Source organism: Strix aluco, chromosome 1 (assembly GCF_031877795.1).
Source record: "Strix aluco isolate bStrAlu1 chromosome 1, bStrAlu1.hap1, whole genome shotgun sequence".
Classification (NCBI taxonomy): Eukaryota; Metazoa; Chordata; class Aves; order Strigiformes; family Strigidae; genus Strix; species Strix aluco.
The window spans coordinates 159396226-159415685 of NC_133931.1; the positions used below are offsets into that span (position 1 = coordinate 159396226).

At 36.5% G+C, this 19460-nt stretch overlaps 1 protein-coding gene across 1 annotated transcript in view; it reads right to left on the minus strand.

Moving 5' to 3' along the window:
- CNTNAP2 (contactin associated protein 2) overlaps window positions 1–19460 on the minus strand; it is a 1208164-nt gene that overhangs the window by 610250 nt on the left and 578454 nt on the right. Inside the window, exons 7-8 of the mRNA XM_074842898.1 lie at window positions 15117–15260; window positions 8332–8596 (exon numbers count right to left, since the gene is read on the minus strand). Coding sequence (XP_074698999.1) covers window positions 8332–8596; window positions 15117–15260 — 409 coding nt within the window. The remainder of the gene's footprint in view (window positions 1–8331; window positions 8597–15116; window positions 15261–19460) is intronic.

Here is a 19460-nt window from a genome sequence, read left to right on the forward strand (position 1 = left end):
TAAGTAAAAACCTGTGTTCTTCGGGTAACTGCAAAATATTGCAAACCTCTGCAGCATTCAGTGCTAAGGGGCTTATCTTTCATCCATCAAAGTCCAAAGCAAAATTTTCACTGACTTGACTAGAACCAGTCTGTCAACAACTGATGTGGATGGAGTAAGCAAAGGCAACATGGAAAGCAACTAAAATTGATTCTGCTTCCTGTCAAACTTGCTGAGCTAAAGAAGAATTAAAAGGGTAAATTTCCAACTAGTTCTGTCCAGCTCCACTCACGTAATTTACATGCTTTCCAGTAGTAAGTTGAAATTACCATTTAACTGTTGACTATTACATCTTTTTCCTGAATGAAATTCAGTTCAACACAGTGACTGCTTAAATAGTAGTTGTAAAAAGCCTTATTTCATCTTTCAGTGCTAAAATAGAGAATGGCATACAAAGGTCCCTTCTAACTCTGTTCTATGGCCCAGAGGAAATGAGGCTAAAACAAGTAAACTGAACTTAGCCTCCTGTATAAATCTAGGAAGCCTGTCAAGAACAGCCTCCTTTCTTGATTCTTAGGTTCCTCCATGCTTGAAAGGTACCAGTTCAACCAACAAACAGTGACATTACTCCCAGTGAAGTATTCGAAAACGGCACCATCTATGCTTTAGAATGTATAGCTTGTACTTGGTAGGCAACTCTCCAGTGAAAATCAGTGACTGATGAAGCAGAATTCACAAAAACCTGAACTAAACTCATCAGTTTTCTTAGAAGAAAAAATCTGCAATCAAGAACTCTATTTCTTGCGCTGACTGGTTTGAGTCTACTGTACTGCAATGTAAAACCAGACTACAAGAAAAGCATGTAGAAGAAAGACTAACAGCTACTACAGGCATGTCTGTTTCTTAGTTTCGTGCAATTCAAAACCACAAATACCTATTCACGTAGCTGCATTCACTGATTAAAGACATTGGCCAAAAATAAACATACAGAGAGAAACAGAGACAAAACTGACTATCTGGGAAGAAAATAATTCTCTAATGTCCAGACTCTTCTGATGCTGTTAGCATGCTGTTTTTTGTGTGTAGAATTTGTGTCTTTCATCTTGATCATGCTGACAAGTGCCTCACGGGTATCTGCCTCCACTTACTAACATTCAGTGTATAACCCAATATCAGTAATATGGAAAAAGACCTAGTGGGAAATGTTATCGTCCTACCAGAAGCACACTTTTGCTCTGTGTATACACATTCTCTATTTAAACCTTCATTTAACAACAGAGGCAAAAATACTTCTCAATTCCCACGTGAAACACCCCTGGGAATTGTCACTGGAAGAGCACCACTTTAGATCTGTCAGACAGAGACATTTTATTACCTGAAGGATGTTATCTTAACCCAAGACCTAAAATATAAATGAACTGCAATTCAGATAACTTGAGATCTAGCAGAAAGACAGAAGGGTGGAAAGCTTCCCAGAGAGATTCCATGGGGAGAAATCTGATTTATTTAATATGGATAAATATGACAAAAAGATATTCATATCCCAAGTTTTAATAAGTTTATGGTTGACAGGAGGAACTGAAGACAGCCTTGAGGAGCAGCTAATATACAGAACAAGATGTTAACTATGAGAGTTGGAAAAGGAATAAGGGAGCTCCAGGCAGATGAATTCAATTTAATGGCAGGAGATTTTGGACAGTATGAAAACTTCTGTGTTCTATTACAGGTCAAAGGAGATGATGTCCTTCTTCAGTGACTTATCATTTGTACTGTGGAGTAAAATCCAAGGGACCTTCGTAGAGCCCCTAGTATTTAAGTTGAGCAGAGAGTGTTTAGATATGAAAGGTCAGAGCTGTGTACGAAAAGACAACAGGTGAGAAAGTAAACAGAGGATAAATCAAGAGATTATTTCAGAATCTGCCACCATAAGAACTTCGCCTTTTCTCAAGAGGCAGAGAAGTTCTTTTCTATATTGAAACAGGGATTTGGGATTTGCTGTTAAAAACATTGGAAAGCCATTAGATGGTTCCTCAGGAGTGTTATTTTGAATGTTACTATTGTTTCTTTGAGCAAAGCAACACTCTTCATGTTTAATGCGTTACCATTTGAAAGCTTCAGAAAAGTTTGGTTTTATTAAGAAGGAATTCGGGTTAAATTGCCGAAGCAGGTAGATATAACTAAGCGGAAGAAAAGGAGACAATTGGGACATGGCCTGTAGCTTAATCCTGAACTGAACAGCAATTGCATGTGGTTTTGGGAAAAGTTTTAAAATGTTTTTTTCTGGCATTTTTCAGTTGTTGATTTCTTCTGTGCTCAAGAAATAAAACATTGGCTTGTTAAAGCTTATAAATAAATACAACTTCATCAATTTATTGCAAGATCACAAATTTTGAGTAGGTTCTTAAGGTAAAACAGGTAACATCTACTAAAATTAAATTACTTTTAAAACTATAGCAGAATATCAGAATCCTTTGGTATGCAAAAGTACATTGGGAATCTGCTTTTAAAAAGTTCTTAAAGAAAATGAGAACACTTCTTTCTTCCATTTTCTCAGCCTTGCATTGTTTCCATCAATCCCTTGGGTAAACTCAGCAATTTCCAGGAAGTTTGCCTGAATCCCATGATGCCAAAAGCAGAATTTAGTCCTAAACTATATGAAGCAGTAAAGATAAATCTCTTGACTGTTTTCTGAGATTCTCTCCTATTATTAATCCCTATGCTGGGACATATACAATTGTGAAGATATTAATCACAGTATACTCTGCAGAGAAAAAGTCAATAGGATGTTTAACTCTTGATTTATATACAAGATTTAAGTATTTCACCTGTGTAATTCTGCACAGTCAGTAGCTTACTTCTTCTAATTAAATCTTTATTTCAGCTCTCAATGGGCCTGGTTTTCCTCTTACTAACAGGAAGTTTATTAATATAACTCTCATCAATCAAATGGTGGTAATGTCTAAACAAGATTAACATAAGAAAAAGCAAAATCAAGGCATTGACTTTGTACAACAGTTTTGCTGTTCTGTTCACAGCCAAACAGTGCTTACTGAACACTTAACAGAATGCTGGGCAGGGGAGGGAAGGAATTTTTTTATTGTTTAGAGACCTGTTTTGAAGAACAACTGGCAAGATAAAAGAAAGAAAAAAAGTCTGCTCAGTAAGCAAAATGATCTTTACCCCTTTCATATGTACTACACACTGAAAGCTAAACTGCATATTAAGGTAAAATATTCTATTACATTCAAAATTGTGTTAATTAAAATTTATTACTATTTTTTACCAGCTCTTTACTGCTTCTACCATTCGCCAAGCTGAAGCCCAGGACAGGTCAGGGAATAGTCATTTGGCCACTGTTAAACAAGCTACAGCCAGCTCAAGTAAAATCTGAGATTCTGCTTTGCCAGGTCAGCACAAAGTCAGCCTTTTACTAGTAATGCAAAAATCATACATACTAGACTACAATATATGTAATAATCTGTGATTCTTTTCAGCGCATAGAAAAGGAAATAGGAAATTTTCATAATACAGATACATTTAAATGCTTTAATCAGATGTACAGAGATGAATCAAAGGTTTGAAAGTGACTGAAGGGATGAAAGGAGCAGCAAGATAAAAGGTACCTAACATCATTAAAGAAGAAAATAACATGCGTTTTTGTAAAACCAGAAGTGATCTACAGAAAGTTATCCAGCAACTGCTAATGGTAACATCAACTACCTGTGATTTTTTAAAAGTAGCAATAAGAGAATGAAAGAGGGAATTAAGGTATGACAGACAGTAGGAATGTCTCATACCTAGGCTGAAGATAGTTTTGAACTCCAAACAATGAGTAAAGAAGCTTCAGATATACAAAACCATTTTAATAATTTAAAAAATATTATTTTTTTTAATATTACAAGAATAAAGTACTGGGATGACTTATCTTTCCAATAAAGATGAAGAAGATTGATTAAGAAACAGAAGTTCATGAAAAATTGAACATAGTGAAATCTCCAGTGGCAGGACACGCAGTTAAATAAATGAAGGAGCTGTTAAGTGCCTTTTGGAAGACAAAAGGATAACATTAAACAAGACCTAAGAGCTCTTGCTGTGATCTGCTAACACTGAAAAAATTATCCCTGACAAAAACAGAATGGACAACTGATGAGAGCAGGGAAGGATCTCTGAGAGACAAAGAAAACTGCTAAGAACTGCCTGATGGCAACTCTCAACTTCTGCGATTTTAAATGCAAAGCAATGTCTACTTCATGATACCCATGAATTTCCTACTATTGATCCAAATGTTTTCCCACAGCATGCTATGTAAACCTCTCAGAGTCACTGTATTTACACAGAAGTTAAACTTTATGCATTCATGCTTTCTATTTGACCACCTTAGAGTGTTCTATCCCTTCATTCACTATATAAAATAGAAAAGTAGAATAATTAGCATTAAAAAAAAAGTATAAACCTATTTCTGATTTCTCAGATTAGTAGTAGCTGTCACTCTTCTTAACAGTCAATTGATTCTGCTTGCTGATTATTTGATGTTCTTGCCTCTAAACCTTACAGCTGTCTACAAAACTTTTTAAGATGTCCTGTAAACTATTCACTTTACTGACTCTATAGGTAAGTAGTAAACGCAGCTCCATGGGAGTAGAAGTGTAGCTCCTTTAACTGTACCCTCTATGCATTATTTCATTTTTCTATTTGTAAAGTGTCATCAAAATATTTAAAACTGCAGTTGCCTTTCTCTCCTTAAACAAAATGCTCAAATTAATTAGGTATGAAAGTTCTGTCAAGTTGACAAGAAAATCTTTTTCATATACTGTCTGATCCCTGTGCTGGGTTTGTGTGTGGTGGGGTTGCTGGCAGCAGGGCAGGGGGCTACTGCAGTGGCCCCTGTGAGAATCTTCTCAAAGCTCCCCTGGCTCCAAGTCAGACCTGCCTCTGGCCAAGGCTGAGCAAGTTAGCAACAGTGGCTGCACCTCTGGGATAATGTATCACTCTGGAACCACACTGGAGCAGGGGAAGAGTATGAGGAGTCCTCACCCTGAGGAGGAAGGAGTAATGGGACTGATCCCCTGCCCCCCTGCACTGCTGGTGGGGAGGAGGTAGAGAAATCGGGAGCAAAGCTGGGCCAGGGAAGAAGGGAGTGGTGGGGGGAAGATGTTTTTAAGATGTGGCAATGCTTCTCTCTGTCCTACTCTGTCTGTTATGTGTTGCTGTTAGTGTTTGAATTATGTTGATATTCTTTTTCTTCCCCTAATTAATCTGTTTTTTGCCTGTGACCATAATGTGTGAGTCATCCCTCTCTGTCCTTATCTCGATTCCTGAGCCTTTTGCTTCATTACTCCTTCCCGTTCCCGAGGAGGAAGGGGTGAGTGAGTGACTGTGTGGTGCTCAGCTGTCCTCTGGGCTCAAACCAAGACACCGGCCCAGGCATCACAAAAGACTTCATAAAGTTGTTCAATAAGGAGGCTTGCAGCATCCAGCTACCAGTGAGAAAGGTGGGAATTTAACTATATTTGATGCACTGGAAGGCTAGACTCTCCTGTTGATCTGGTCCGTTCATGCTAAGTTAGATCTCCCTGCTTCAGTGAGTGCAGTTTTAAGGTGTATAAGGAATATTATGACACTGAAAAACAGACAAACCAGAACTCTGTTCTACACCAGTCATTAGTGCAGAGATGCACAGGAACAAACTCTGCCACCTGCACATCAGCACACAGTTCTCTCATATGACTCCTGACAGTCAGTTCAACTGTTATTTCTACAGCCAGAGTTAGGTTATGCCCCAGAATGAACTGCTGATGTACCCTGTTAACATGGAAAGATGACATTAAAAGCTGCTAATGAAAGGAAGTTCGTAAATTATGAGAGAGGTGGGATAAGGACTAAGACACTTCAGCTTCCTCCAGGGAAAACAGGCTATTACAGGTGACAGGCACATTAAAAATAATCAGTGAAAAAGCGTGCATCTTACGTCTATAGGGCCACAACAGCCAGAAATCTTTGTGCCAAAGGCAGACCACTTTGACTTCTACATAAGCCTAGCAGGTTTATATGCTGACATCTGTTAATTCCCTTCACAAGATGGGAATAAGAAGATTGCTGTGATATTTGCTGTACAACAGCACCATTCCTTCTGCAGCCTTCCCTGACAGATGTCATATTTTGCTTTCTTATGTTCACACCCACAATTCATTTTACAGGCACAGAAATGCCTGTTGCAACAGAAGTAGCAACAAAGTATTAAAATAAATCAAAGCTTTCCCAGGGTAGCTATGCAAATATAACAAGTCCATACAATGAACATTAAACAATAAATGTATTTTTATTATGGCACATATTGTAATAACAAAAGAAAATACTAACTCTGTGAGACATTCAAACTGTAGTATATAGATATTGGATTGTATGGAGATTAAGAACAGCATCATGGCTACAAAACTGAATGGCTGTATGTGATTCTTGGTCTATTATGTAAACTGATCATATGAACTGAAAAGATTTTCTCTGAAGAATATTCAGTTCAGAATATTTCAGAAGAAAGTCAGAATATCAATACTCTGGTTTTACAACACAGTAGTTGGGGAATTTTTGTTGTTGTGCATAAAGGTCTGGAGAAAGCAGAAAAGCAAATTTCACATGTGTTTACTTACCAGAATGTAAATGTAATGGAATCTGAAATTGGTTTCGTATCAAGATGTACACTGGGCAAAACTAGTGGCAAATTGGTGAAATTTTTATTACTCATAATATTTGGCTAATCAGCACTGAAATCTTGCTTGGACCAAAAAGCTACAAGGAAGCTCATGAAGAAGTATCATGGGTAGCTGCTTCTCTCTGCAAACAGGGATTTGTAGTAGGCAGAGCTAAGGAAGAAAGAATGAGGGTGATAATTCCATGTGCTTCCTAATTATGATGCACAAGCACCTTAACAAAACATTCTTCTTCAAGACCCTACTGTATTACCAAAACATTCCTTAATTCTTTAATGAGTGCATATATATATAACAAAGACAATGAAATGCTAACTTGTAATCTACGGTATTGATTTTTTGTGCTAAAAAAAGAATTATAATCATGGATGTATTTTTCATAATATTTTCATTTCATAAAACAGGTAAATTCTGATTTTTAGTTGTTACTCTATCTTTAAAATAATAAATTTCATTTCATGCTCAGCTCTATTTCATTAATAGGGTGAAAACAGAAAACTCGCAAAAATGTCCACTTGCCAAATTAAATGTTACTCTCTTACTTAATGTACGTTTTCTCATTTTAAAAGGCTTTTTTTTTCTTTTTCTTACATTTCCTCATAGTTTATATTACTATGTAGACAATATATTTTCAAATAGAAATCAAATAGGAGACATAAAACCCACTGTCATTCATTCAGACCTATACCAGTATATCAATCCTGTTGATGAAGACTGAAAACTTCACCATGAAATTAAGAAAAAATAGTAACCATAGATGATTATGTCAGGAAAAAAAGGCATCCTTTTCATGGCTAAGAAACTAGGTTGCCATATATGCTATTTCAAATTATCACTGGGGTTTATTTTATGTGGAGCTAGATCTATCTATAAGCAACCATGTATTTTCCAACCCATGATTAGGTCATGACTTTGCTGAGGAAAAGTGTTAATTGATGTGAAGTAGCTAACACCGTATTGGCTACAGCTTATCCAGAAATGCCCATAAAGAATCTAGACTGAAAGTATAATTTATCAAAATTAGAAGTAATCAAATATTTTCAAAAGGCTCATCAACTGACACCGACATACACCCTTTATCCCAGGAACAAATCTAAGTCTGTACTTTCTATCCAGTATTTTCCAAAACATCCTTAGTGAAGTATTGAAAGCTCTGGTACTTCTCCAGCATACTTAGAAAATGCCATAGTCATTTTTGTGCCAGCCTTGTGGTTAAAACAAACGGATCTTTTTTTTTTTTTTTTTTTTTTTTATGAGTTTCCTAATTATTAGGAATTAATAGGAGCAGCCTAATTATTAGGATACTCTCAAGAAGGGAGTACCCTCCCCTTTTGAAACCAAATATTTTTGCAGAGAAAACTTCAAGACAGATGGAAGAAAGGAAAGAAGAAACAATGCTGCCTCATAGATTAGGAGTGATACGCTTCCTGAGTTTCATGACAGAATAAGAATATTTGTGTCTTCTTTTTTAATCTAACAGCTGTGTCAATATTCTTCTACCTTTTACTGGAAACATACAATAAAGGATTTAATATAGTTGCAATTTGAATTTTAAATTTTGTCAAACAATTGCTCTAATTTTTAGGTCCATGATGCTTTTGAACAACACCAACAAAAATTATACCAATTAAAAAAACCCACTTACCTGATGAGATGTCTATTCGGTTCTTCTTCACTTGGGTGACATTGATATGGACGCTGACTTTGCCCTCGTTTATGTCAATCTCAACATTCCCCAGGTCGTCTGCAAAGTGGCTGAAGACAAGAAGTCCACTGGGGTTCCAGGTTCGGAAAAGGAAACTGACTGAAAACAGATCCTGGCTTGGACGACCAGGAACCTCAAGGTAACTGGTGGCATTGAAAAAGACAGGCACTGTATGTGGCTCCACACAAGAAAAACTTAAATTTCCCTAAGTAAAACAGAAAAAAAAAAAGCAAAAACAGAAGCAAAATGGTAAGAGTCCACTAAATTCATAGCTACCTCGAGAAAAGTATTCTAGGTTTCATTCAACCTAGAGACTACTGTGACCAATGCAAGTTGCATGTAAAAATGTGCTATTAATATTATCAATATTGTTACTATTATAATGTTGTTGCTGATGTTTCTGTTTTGCCTAGCAGTGGCCCCATTATATTTTGTACTGTACATACACACATTAAGAGGCAGTCTTTGCCCTGAAGAGTTATAGTCTAAGATAAAGCTTAGATGAAAGCATTAAAATTCCCAGTTCAAAGACGAAGAAATGAATCACAGAGAAACTTCGGCTTGTTTGTGGTCACCAAAGAAGTCTATAACAGAGCAGTAATTAATCCTTTTATAAAAATGAAACACAGCTTTCCAAAGAGCCTTATATCAATGTATCAATCCATACACTACATGAGGTTGTGAAAGAAGGATGTATAATAACTCATGAAGAGCTAGGCTCTCTGTTATGTTTTCTACTGGATAATGCTAGATAAACTAATACTTTATTTCATGCAACAGAAAGATTTGGAGTAGGTGATCATGAACAATGTTTAATATCTGTAGTTAGTCAATAATTTTCTCTGTAAAAGAAACTGCAGTTTTCACACTCTAAAATTTTACTTTTTGGGAAATCGACAAAAATCCAGTCAACTTTATTGATTTTCAAGGCTTTAAAATGTATCTGTAAACAGGACTAGGATTAGGGACATGAATTTTTCACTCTGATTCTCATGTCATTTCTCACAAAAGACCACAATTATTACCATTTTTTTCCTTAGAAATTGTAAATAATTTGTAGCAATCTCTGTTCAGAATTGATTTTTTAATGCATCAATGCAAATATAAGAGGAAAACTTCCTCTGCTGAAGAATTCTTCTAACATGTAGCAAAGTGGATCCTGTTCTGTGGTTAGGTTTTGTGATGCACTGCAGCAGATGGATACTCTGTGGCAATTTCAGTTCAATTTGGGAAGGAAGAATTTTATGTGATGCAGGATGGAAATTATTACTATGATCAAGATATTAACTCCTTTGATATGTATTTGTACATTATAAAAATATTAAGGATTGAACAACATTTTTGGAAGTGCCTAGATCTTTAGAGGTGAGGTTCACCTAAGCACTGTTCAGAATCCCAATAAGAGTCAGTCATCATCTTTATCACATAAATATTTTTAAACCCCACATTACTGATTTCCTGATATAAGCTTTTATGTCACATATTTTTGTATTTATAGTGTGTAAATGTATCTGAAAGTTCATCTTGAGGAAAGTTAGAGAATTTGGAAGCAAGATAGGAACTTTGTGTCTGAAAATGTGTGGGAGGAAAGTAGTAAGTAAATTTTTTTTAGAAGTAATTATTTTCAATTGGAGATGGGCTAGATGACATCAATAAGGAATCAAGATTTAGCACTCATTTACCAATGTCCAAACCCGTCACTTTGTAAAAGAACAACACATCACAGAACACCTTGCCTGTGTCATAGCAAGATACCACCTGTGTGGCAGATTCAGTTTCTTATATAGTATTTCTGTGTCAAAACTAAATGAATAAAAATAATAGTTTCTTGAGCAGTCGGATAGATTCTTACATTACTCTGCATAACCATCTCTTTTTTCCTACAGAGTGACAGAACTTATACTGTCACACAGTCTACCTAAAAATGCCAGTAGAACTAGTAGTAATTAGACTATCATGTTGGCAGCCTCCATCATCATTTAAGAAACACTGATGTTCCCAATAATCTGGAACCAGAGAAGATATTTCTTTATACTGATCTCCTAAAAGATTTGTTCCTATATGATAAAATGTCAGCATTTACAAACCATGGTCTTTTATACACCCATGTTCCATGGATAACAAAAAATATCCAAGGTTTTAGGAAAATAATTAGCTAAAACAACTATAGGAAGCTTTTAAATTACAGTGTGAATGCGTGAAATTACAACTGCTTTCTAAGTAAAGGCAAAGGATCTCTTTTGTTGCTAAATTGTTTGGCTATTCTGTTTGGGGTTTTTTTAGTCTAAAAGTTGCCTAGAGATTTTAAGTTTTCAGCCAAATAAGCATTAAATCAAAGCAGTTAACTCATTTGACTGAATAGTTTTAGTCTGAACATTTCCAAGTGTGCTACAGAATACTTTTGGTTAAACCACAAATTTTACATGCAGAAGAAAACCCCTGGAGAGTGGCTGAAATACCCTTTGTAAACCTTTGTTAACATTCTCAGTGTAATAGTCACCCTATAGATTAGAAATAACTTCTATTCTATAGTTAAGGCAGTCCTGTGTAGACACAAAGGGCAACAGCATTTTGTAGAAGTTGACATCTCACAGTTGAGTCACAGATGCCAATTTAGTGCTCCGAAAGCATTTTGTTAGATATTTTTAAGAGTTTCTCTTGCTGCCTTGTTACCATGAGGAACTAACAATTTCCTCATAATAAGAAGGCTTTCATACCCAATTGACACTCTCCTGTCATCCTGATGCTTTGGATACTTGCATGTATAACACCTATTACTGTTAATGGCACTGAATGCTTTCAAATCCTTTTTCACATCAGTGAATGCATTTATCATGAACAGCCTAACTGCATAAAAGATTTCTTGAGGAAGTAACATGTAATTCTAATTTCTCTACTAGTTAGTACTTTCTCTATTGAGCTATTCAGATTAATCTCAACTGGATTAGTGATTCCCTCTATGACTGTAATTCACAAGGCGACTCCTTTTTAAGTAAAGCCTATATGGCATAGATTGCTCACTAGATCTAGATTAAAAGTTTGAGCTAATCTGCAGCTTGTCTCTATAATAGCATCCCCATATTTCAAAGAGAAAGGGCTCCTTTTCTCTAGATTCAGTGACTTGCTGAATAGTTCTCTGAGTAATGACATCTGGAAGTCAAACATATACTGTGCACTTATACTGAAACTGTTGGTCTTATCAGACAATTTTTCGTACTACTTTGGAAGGGAAATAGTGAAAACATCTTCATTTGGGTAGTTTGAGCTTTGTATCATTATCTTTAATCTGTGCTGCAAATTAGCTTCATGTTTACTTCTTATAAATCCATTTTGCCTATCCATATTCAGATGTTACCCCTTGTGGAAATACTACTGGGTCTTAAAAACCTTTCCCAATTAATAGACCTACTGGCTGAATACCTAGTTCCCAAAGAGAGGTAATGAGTTTAATAAGACTACAGTACCTGTTAAATCAGGATGTACCTGCTACATCAGAATACAGTACTTGTTAAATACGGTACAGGCAATGTATTGTATGCTAATATTTATCATGTTATTTCAGCATTTTTCTCAAAATAGCTTATTACTCATCTTTGAAGGTAACATAATGCTAACTTAATATGAAGAATTTAAAGAAAACACTCATCTTCTGTTTGTATGTGATTGTACTCAGTCTATACATGGCATGGAAGCTGCAGAAGTGGATGGAGCATAGACGTAGTGGCTGTAAGGATGGAGGATAGCAACTATGATTCTCCTCAGCATTTTTCAGTTACAGGCTTTAAAATTGGAGACACTGTTCTGTGGAAACTAAATCCGATTAGTATTCACACTGCCTGTCCTTAATATACCTCTGGGTAGGAAAACTTGATAAAGTGACTAAATTCCTAAATTCAAATTTCTCTGGACTTCTTCATGTTTGCACATTCTAGTCTCATCTCGCTAGTAGTACAAGGGTCCATATTCTTCAGTGATGCAAGGTAATGAAAGTCCTACAAAGCTGGTTATATTTTAGTAGAAAACACAGAAGAGATGGACTGGGAGATTGTTTACAAGTGCGTTCCCTGTTTCTGTCTTAGTCCTGAGTCAAGTTGTATACAGGAGTTAGCACTTACTGTGCTTGTTAGTCACTGTCAACTCTTGTTTGTAAGTTGGTTCAGGAGAAAAGCAGACATTTACATTCCCTGTCTCAGCTGTCCTTTTCTGCCTGACTCTCCATTTTGGGCATCTTTATCATTCGCCTCAGTTATCTTCTATGAAAAGAAATCAGGCTCCACTAATAACTGTTCAAGACCATCCAACTCATTCTCCCAAAGAGTTGTTGCCATCTTGAATATCACAAAGGACTGCCAAACATTTTCCCCCTTTATTCTTACCCTCTAAATCTAAAAAAATACGTTATTAAAGTCAGTGTTGGACTTTATTTAAATTTAAAATAATTTTAAATTTTCTTTACATCCTTACTCTTCAATTAATTAAAGGATCCTTGGTGGTGCTTTTTTGCTCATAACACTTATGTATATGAGACCTAAAATTTTTTTAACTTTAATTTTGTTCAGAGACAAATCAAGAGTATCATCTTTGGTTCTCTGCGCATCCTCATTCTGAAAAATTAACTTGTCAACTCCCTTTCACTGTGTGACTTCTGAAATTCAACTATCTGCATCTAAGAATATTTTTTTCTTCTGTCTCACACCTCTTTAATATCCTTCTTACCTCTGATTTTTCCCCCCCCTTAAGGTACTTCTCATCACCATGCTGATTACTTTACTTGTGTTTCACTTCATTACATTTTGTCTTTCTTGCCTCCTCAGATAATATACCCCGTTGAGGGCAGGGTGTGCCTACTATTATGGGTTTGTACAGGATTTCCTACAATGGAGCTTTGAACCTTGTTGGATTGCTTAAGTGCCATCATCATAAAAATGATTAACTACAACTGTAGTCTCAACCAAGTCTATTTTTCATTCTAAATCAGGCTAAAAACTATGAGAAAAAAAGCTTTTGTAAGAAACATAAAAATCCATGTTGATTTAGTTAAAGTAAAATTGATTTTGCTTTTGAAGACCTGAAGCAATTTAAGTAATTCTACTGAAAACAAAGGTCATTTCTATTTTTATATTTATTCACAGAACTGGAAATCAACAGAACCATCAAATTAAACTAGCATGCCGTAGCCTCTTGATGTAGCACCAACACCGTCAAAGCTTCTTATGTAGATTTTACTTTCATGTTACAGGTAACAGAATTTTAAAAACAAACAAACAAACAAACAAAAAAACAGAGAGATGATTTTACAGAGACTTTACAGGCCTGCTAGCTATGCTATACTTCTGAAAGGATTGCATTTGCACTACATAAACCTCTTAAGTAACACCTCTGTTCAGAAAGAGGCTTTAAGAATATGTCCTACTAACTTGTAGTGGATTTGACTGTGCAAAATGGAAAGATTATTCCTGTACAAAGATCCTTTTCTAAATCAGGCATCAATCTTTGAAAATCATGGTTACATTACAAACTTAAAATGCACTGCAGGCAGGAAATCACAGGCAATTTTGGAAAAAAAAAAAAAAAAAAGTCAAAGATTCAGGAGTTCATGTGACTGGGTCAAAAAAAATTCTAAAAGTGGAATCTTCCTCCATGGCATATATGTCATGCTCTTTGCCTTTGACAATATGGAAGAAATTAATGTATAGAAAAGGTTCTATCAGGCTGTATTAGAGTTTGTATAGGCAAACATCACAGATTCAGAATTATCCTTCATATTACCTTGACGAGGCCATATTGTTCATACAATTAAATGGAACTTCAGTATTACTATCCAAGGAGTAATCAAATGGTAATCAATCCTTGCACTTCATCACCACTGCATATGTAAATCTTTACTCTTTATTACATAAAGAGAAAAGCAATGGTGGAAACATACATATTATTAGCAGGACTTTGGAAAGGCTGTAAACTTGCACAGAAGAAAGCCTTGAAGAACTTATTCAAACCATCTAAACTGATGGCAATAATACATTTAATTCTTACCCACATCGCCTTTGTATGCCAGCAACCCATTTTAAGAACATTTAGAGCCTTTAAAATACAGTAATTGAAGTACATTCTTTCTTAATCACCCTGCCCATAAAGCCACAAGTTTGAACATGAAAGCAACTATGAATGCTTAAGCAAGAGAAAAAATAGGATTAAATGTAATGTTAATAAGCTAAATAATTATTTTCAAGTCTAATATCTTGAGGCTTTTCAGAGCTACCAGAAAGGCCTGTAGAAGCATTCCCTTACAATGATTTTTGCACTCCAGCAATCCAACTAGCTCTGGAGGGATGGAACATACTTGGATTTAAAGCCGCAAGAAAGCTGCAATTGATTTAATAATAAATCTTGTCTGTGCAGGTTTTGGACTACTATAATTTGGGAGGAAAGGAAAGAAGTACTTATTGGTTCAGATGGTTTTCTTTTAAAAAGTAGTTATCTGATCCTGAAGGTTAATTTTGGAAAGATAAAATGGGACCCCCGAAGTAAAATGCTCAGACATAATAATAAAAAAACCCCTCACAAACGTACATATAATAGATCTTTGGGTATGTGATAAAATTTGGTTTGTGTTTTGTATCATTCCAGTATATCACAAGGATATCAGCTACACACAGTCACAAACCTTCTAGCCTTCTTTAGAAGGAGAAGCAGAAGTTTAGACGATCGTTAAATTATGTTCTTACCACATTAGAAGGTTCCAATTTCTTCCTCTTGGCAAGGTCAGTGATATTATTGCCATTGTAGTTGATGCTCTCCATGCAGCCTTTGAAATTCTTCCTACTGTTAGAACTTGGTTTCCCAGAAAAAGGCATGCCTCCAAAGGTTATCTTTGAATGAAACAGAAAATGGTGGATAGTTACTGGAGGGCAAAGACTTTTAAACAAAATTGCTGTAGATTTATTTGCTCACTTTGAACACTCAAACATGGTGAATGAGAGAGCTGGCAACACTGCTTAGAAAAAAAATGAAGCATCAAATAAGCACTGCAATCATAGAAGAAAAATCTGTAATGAATTTGTGATTGCAAATATTTATGGTAGTAAATCCCAAGTATTATTACAATTGTCCAAACAGTGAGCAGACACACATCACAGTTGTTCATATATGGACTGCTCTTCTGATCACTACTGAACAATACGTATTTCAAACAAAGAATTTGGAATAAATGTCCCTCCCAGTATTTTTCTAAACAACAGTAGACATGAAATTATCTGGATAACCTGATTCAAATCATTCATTCAGCTCTAACTGTGTGCCAGAGCCCAGACTGCAACACAGCAGCAGTGGGCTCTAATATGATGCATTTATTTCCTTTAATACTTACATATTTACTTCATCCAGAGCATTTTTACAGTATCACATAGTTAAAGATACTATCCCCTTTAGACAGAAGCACCTTCCACTACTGAGAATATGCTGTTATCATGTAGTTATAGTCAATGAGGAGTTACCACATGACTTAGCAGGCCAAAGAAGCTCCACTGAGAAGATGAAGACAACCACCTTAAAGACTCAGCCATCAAGGTCAAACAGGAATTGTTTTTCTCTTAATGTTGAATTTCATTATCCTAAAACACTGTATTATCCAGAATCTCTAGTGCTAAAAAATGAAGAAAACCAAATAATTTGCAAACTAAAAATGTTTGTCTCTTAGGAGGTCTCTCCCTGACACTCCATAGAGACTATAAAGGTCTCTACCACATCAGGGTCTTTTCTGAAATGTTTGAAAGTGAATAAATGCTACATGTTTTCATTAATATTTTGCAGCCCAAATGTGAAGAATAAGGAACTCATGAGATCAGTCCCTGCAATCTATGTTAAGTATTTATATCCAATAGATGACAGCATAAATAGTAACAAAACCTAGCTTCCCTGCCCCATGAATGGTCATAAAAATGTCTGTTTGTAGTCTACTGCTGAGATTTGGCAGAGCCAAGATTTTAAGTATCATTCATTGTTAATTCCATTTGTTATTACTGAGAGCACGAAAACGCAGCTTTAGGGACACATTTTCTGATCTAAAAGCATGTAAGATATCACTTTCTATCCCGAAGAGGAGGCTTTGACTTGGCGTATAGGAAGGACTAAAGCTGTACAGCTGAAAACCAAAATCTTTAGAAATATCACATACCAGCTATTTAAAAGCATTTTGTGGGACACATCCTCAGGTTTATAAATGCAAATGACTTAAATTTAGAGAAGATACAGCACCTCACATGAACTGAAGAATGTGAGTGTGTGCATCGGGGTTTTTGTAGCAGGGGAGGGGGCTACAGCAGTGGCCACCTGTGAGAAGCTTCTCGAAGCTGCCCTGGCTCCAAGTGGGACCCAACTCTGGCCAAGGCTGAGACAGTTAGTGACAGTGGCTGCGCCTCTGGGATAGCATATTTAAGAAGGGGAATTGGGGAGGAGGAAGAGGAGGAGTTGTGAGGAGGACACCTCTGCAAACACCGAGCTCAGTGGAGGAAGGGGGGGAGCTATGCCAGAGCAGAGACCCCCCTGCAGCCCGTGGTGAGAGGTCAGGCTGTGCTCCCGCACCCATGGAGGTCACCAGTGGAGCAGATGCCGACCTGCAGCCCGTGGAGGACCCCACGCCGGAGCAGGGGGCTGCGCCCAAAGAGGTCCGGGACTGTGTGGGAAGAAGCCCCGGCTGTTGTAGTTCGGCACTGGGAGGATTGAAACATGAGAGAAGGACCCACACTGGAGCAGCTCGGGAAACGCTGTGGCCCATGGGAAGGACTCACGTCAGACAAAGTTTGTGGAGGACCATCTCCCATGAGACGTACGCCGCGCTGGAGCAGGGGAAGAATGTGAGGAGTCTCTCTGTGTGTCCCATCCCCCGCCCCCCCTGCCTTGAGGAGGAAGCAGCGGTGGACTGACTGTAAACCCCATCCCCTGCTCCTCTGCGCTGCTCAGGAGGAGAAGGTAGAGAAATTGGGAGCAAAGCTGAGCTTGGGAAGAAGGGAGGGGTGGGGGGAGGTGCTTTTAAGATGCGGTAATGCTTCTTACTGTCCTACTCTGTCTGTTAAGTGTTGTTGTTAGTGTTGGAATTAAATTGATACTCTTTTTCTTCCACCATCGAGTCTGTCTTTTGCCCATGACCACAATGGGTGAATCATCCCTCTCTGCCCTTATCTCAATTCCCAAGAGTTTTGCTTTACTTTTTCCTTCCCATCTTTGAGGGGGAAGCAGGGATTGAGTGGCTGCATGGTGCTCAGTTGCCCTCTCAGCTCAAACCATGACAGACTGTAATATTTGAATGGCTTTCAAACATTCTTTTGCATGTTAGAGTCATGCGTTTGGACAAGAGAAAATGGGAAGGAAAGCATTCTGAAGACAATGAGAAAAATTGCAAGAATTATGTAGCATGACAGTGAGTTAAGAGGGACTCATAGGATTATATTTTTTTACCTTGAAAATCCAATCAAACGAATGTTTATTCCTCTTCTGTGCTTACTTACCTTTTCTGAAAGAAGTTAACCTAGAAACTACTTTTTCTATGAAAAAATCAGGTTTATCCACTGTGATTAAATTATCACAAGGGCAACGCTTTTAAATTTAGTCTGTGATGACTAACTCCAAAACCAGTGAAATAATTAAGAGGAGAGGAAGCAGAAGAGGTTAAGGCTCTTGCATTTATATGAACCACAGAAACATGTGTCCACACACACTTAAATAAGTTCCATTAAACACAAGGGGTTCCATGTACAAGGACACTGAAATGTATCTCTGAGAACTGACAGTGAGACCTCTCATGTTAGAGAAGAGAGGACGGTGAATCTCCTGGATTCTACTCTTACTAGGGGTAAACTTATTGTATGACATGTGTTTATTATGTAAACATGCTACATATACACACACACACACACATATATATATACACACACACACATATATCTCCTCTCTCTCTCTTTCTCTGTGAATTGCCCAACCCTGGCTTCTGGCATTCAACCTAACTTTTTCTGTGGTTCACTCACTTGAAAATCTTTCATAAAATCTATTTATGTGAGTTTTCAGTAGCTCAAAACAGATCTTCAGTGCTCAATGAGTAATAGAGGGACAGGCAAATTTCCTCATTATTTTCTCATTATAACTGCTACCAAAGAAGGCATTCATAAAGATTTGTTGGAATATAAGTAAATATTTGATTCAGTAACATTTACAATCATAAATAATTTTTTCAAACATTCATATCATATTCTTGATCAAAAGATTGTAAGAAAATCAATACACAAGTTAATTCAAACTTTTCTGCATTATATCATTCTGATAGCCTCTCACTGCTTAAAAAGTTGCAAGGCTGGAAATGCATGTATTTGGCTCAGCCTGCCACATTAATTCTGATTAGAAACAGGAAAGAGCGCAAGAAGATCATTATACAAAGTTTGTAATAACCAACATGCTGAAGTTCATATAACAATCAGAGGAACTGAGCAAGTTCATAACAGCAGAAGCCAGAATGTAATCAAACAACAAATCCATGTTTAATTACTTCCGATACTTATGTCCATTAACCTGATGGATTAAACAAAAGTTTTCTTAGAACTCTTTATTGCTTCTTTACAAAAAGAAGTTATTGATGGCGTATTTGTGAAAATGCAAAGAAGTACTCACCTATCTAAGACAAGAAAGATCAAGATTTGTATTAGTAAAAAGGTTCTAATCTGCTTGCTTTGTTAAAAAGAAATACTTATTGTCACCACAGAATAAGGCATTCTGATTCAAGTACAAAATTATCTCCTAAATGGAATAACAGATTGTATGATTTTTTTAAATCTACTTCTTGCTTACAGCAGCTGCTCTTAGAGATTTTAAAAGTAGTGGATGCTTAGCTTGCTAAATAACATAGATCTCCTATTTTAAAACAAAAGGCTGAGAGGACTCTTACACCAGATGGGATCTTGTAGATTAATGAAGAGAAACTTAATTTACACTTAAGAGAGAACAGTTGGAAAGAAAATTTCAGGAAATGTGAGTGAAAAAATAATTAAAACAAATGTACAAAAAAAATCTTAAAATTATATTAG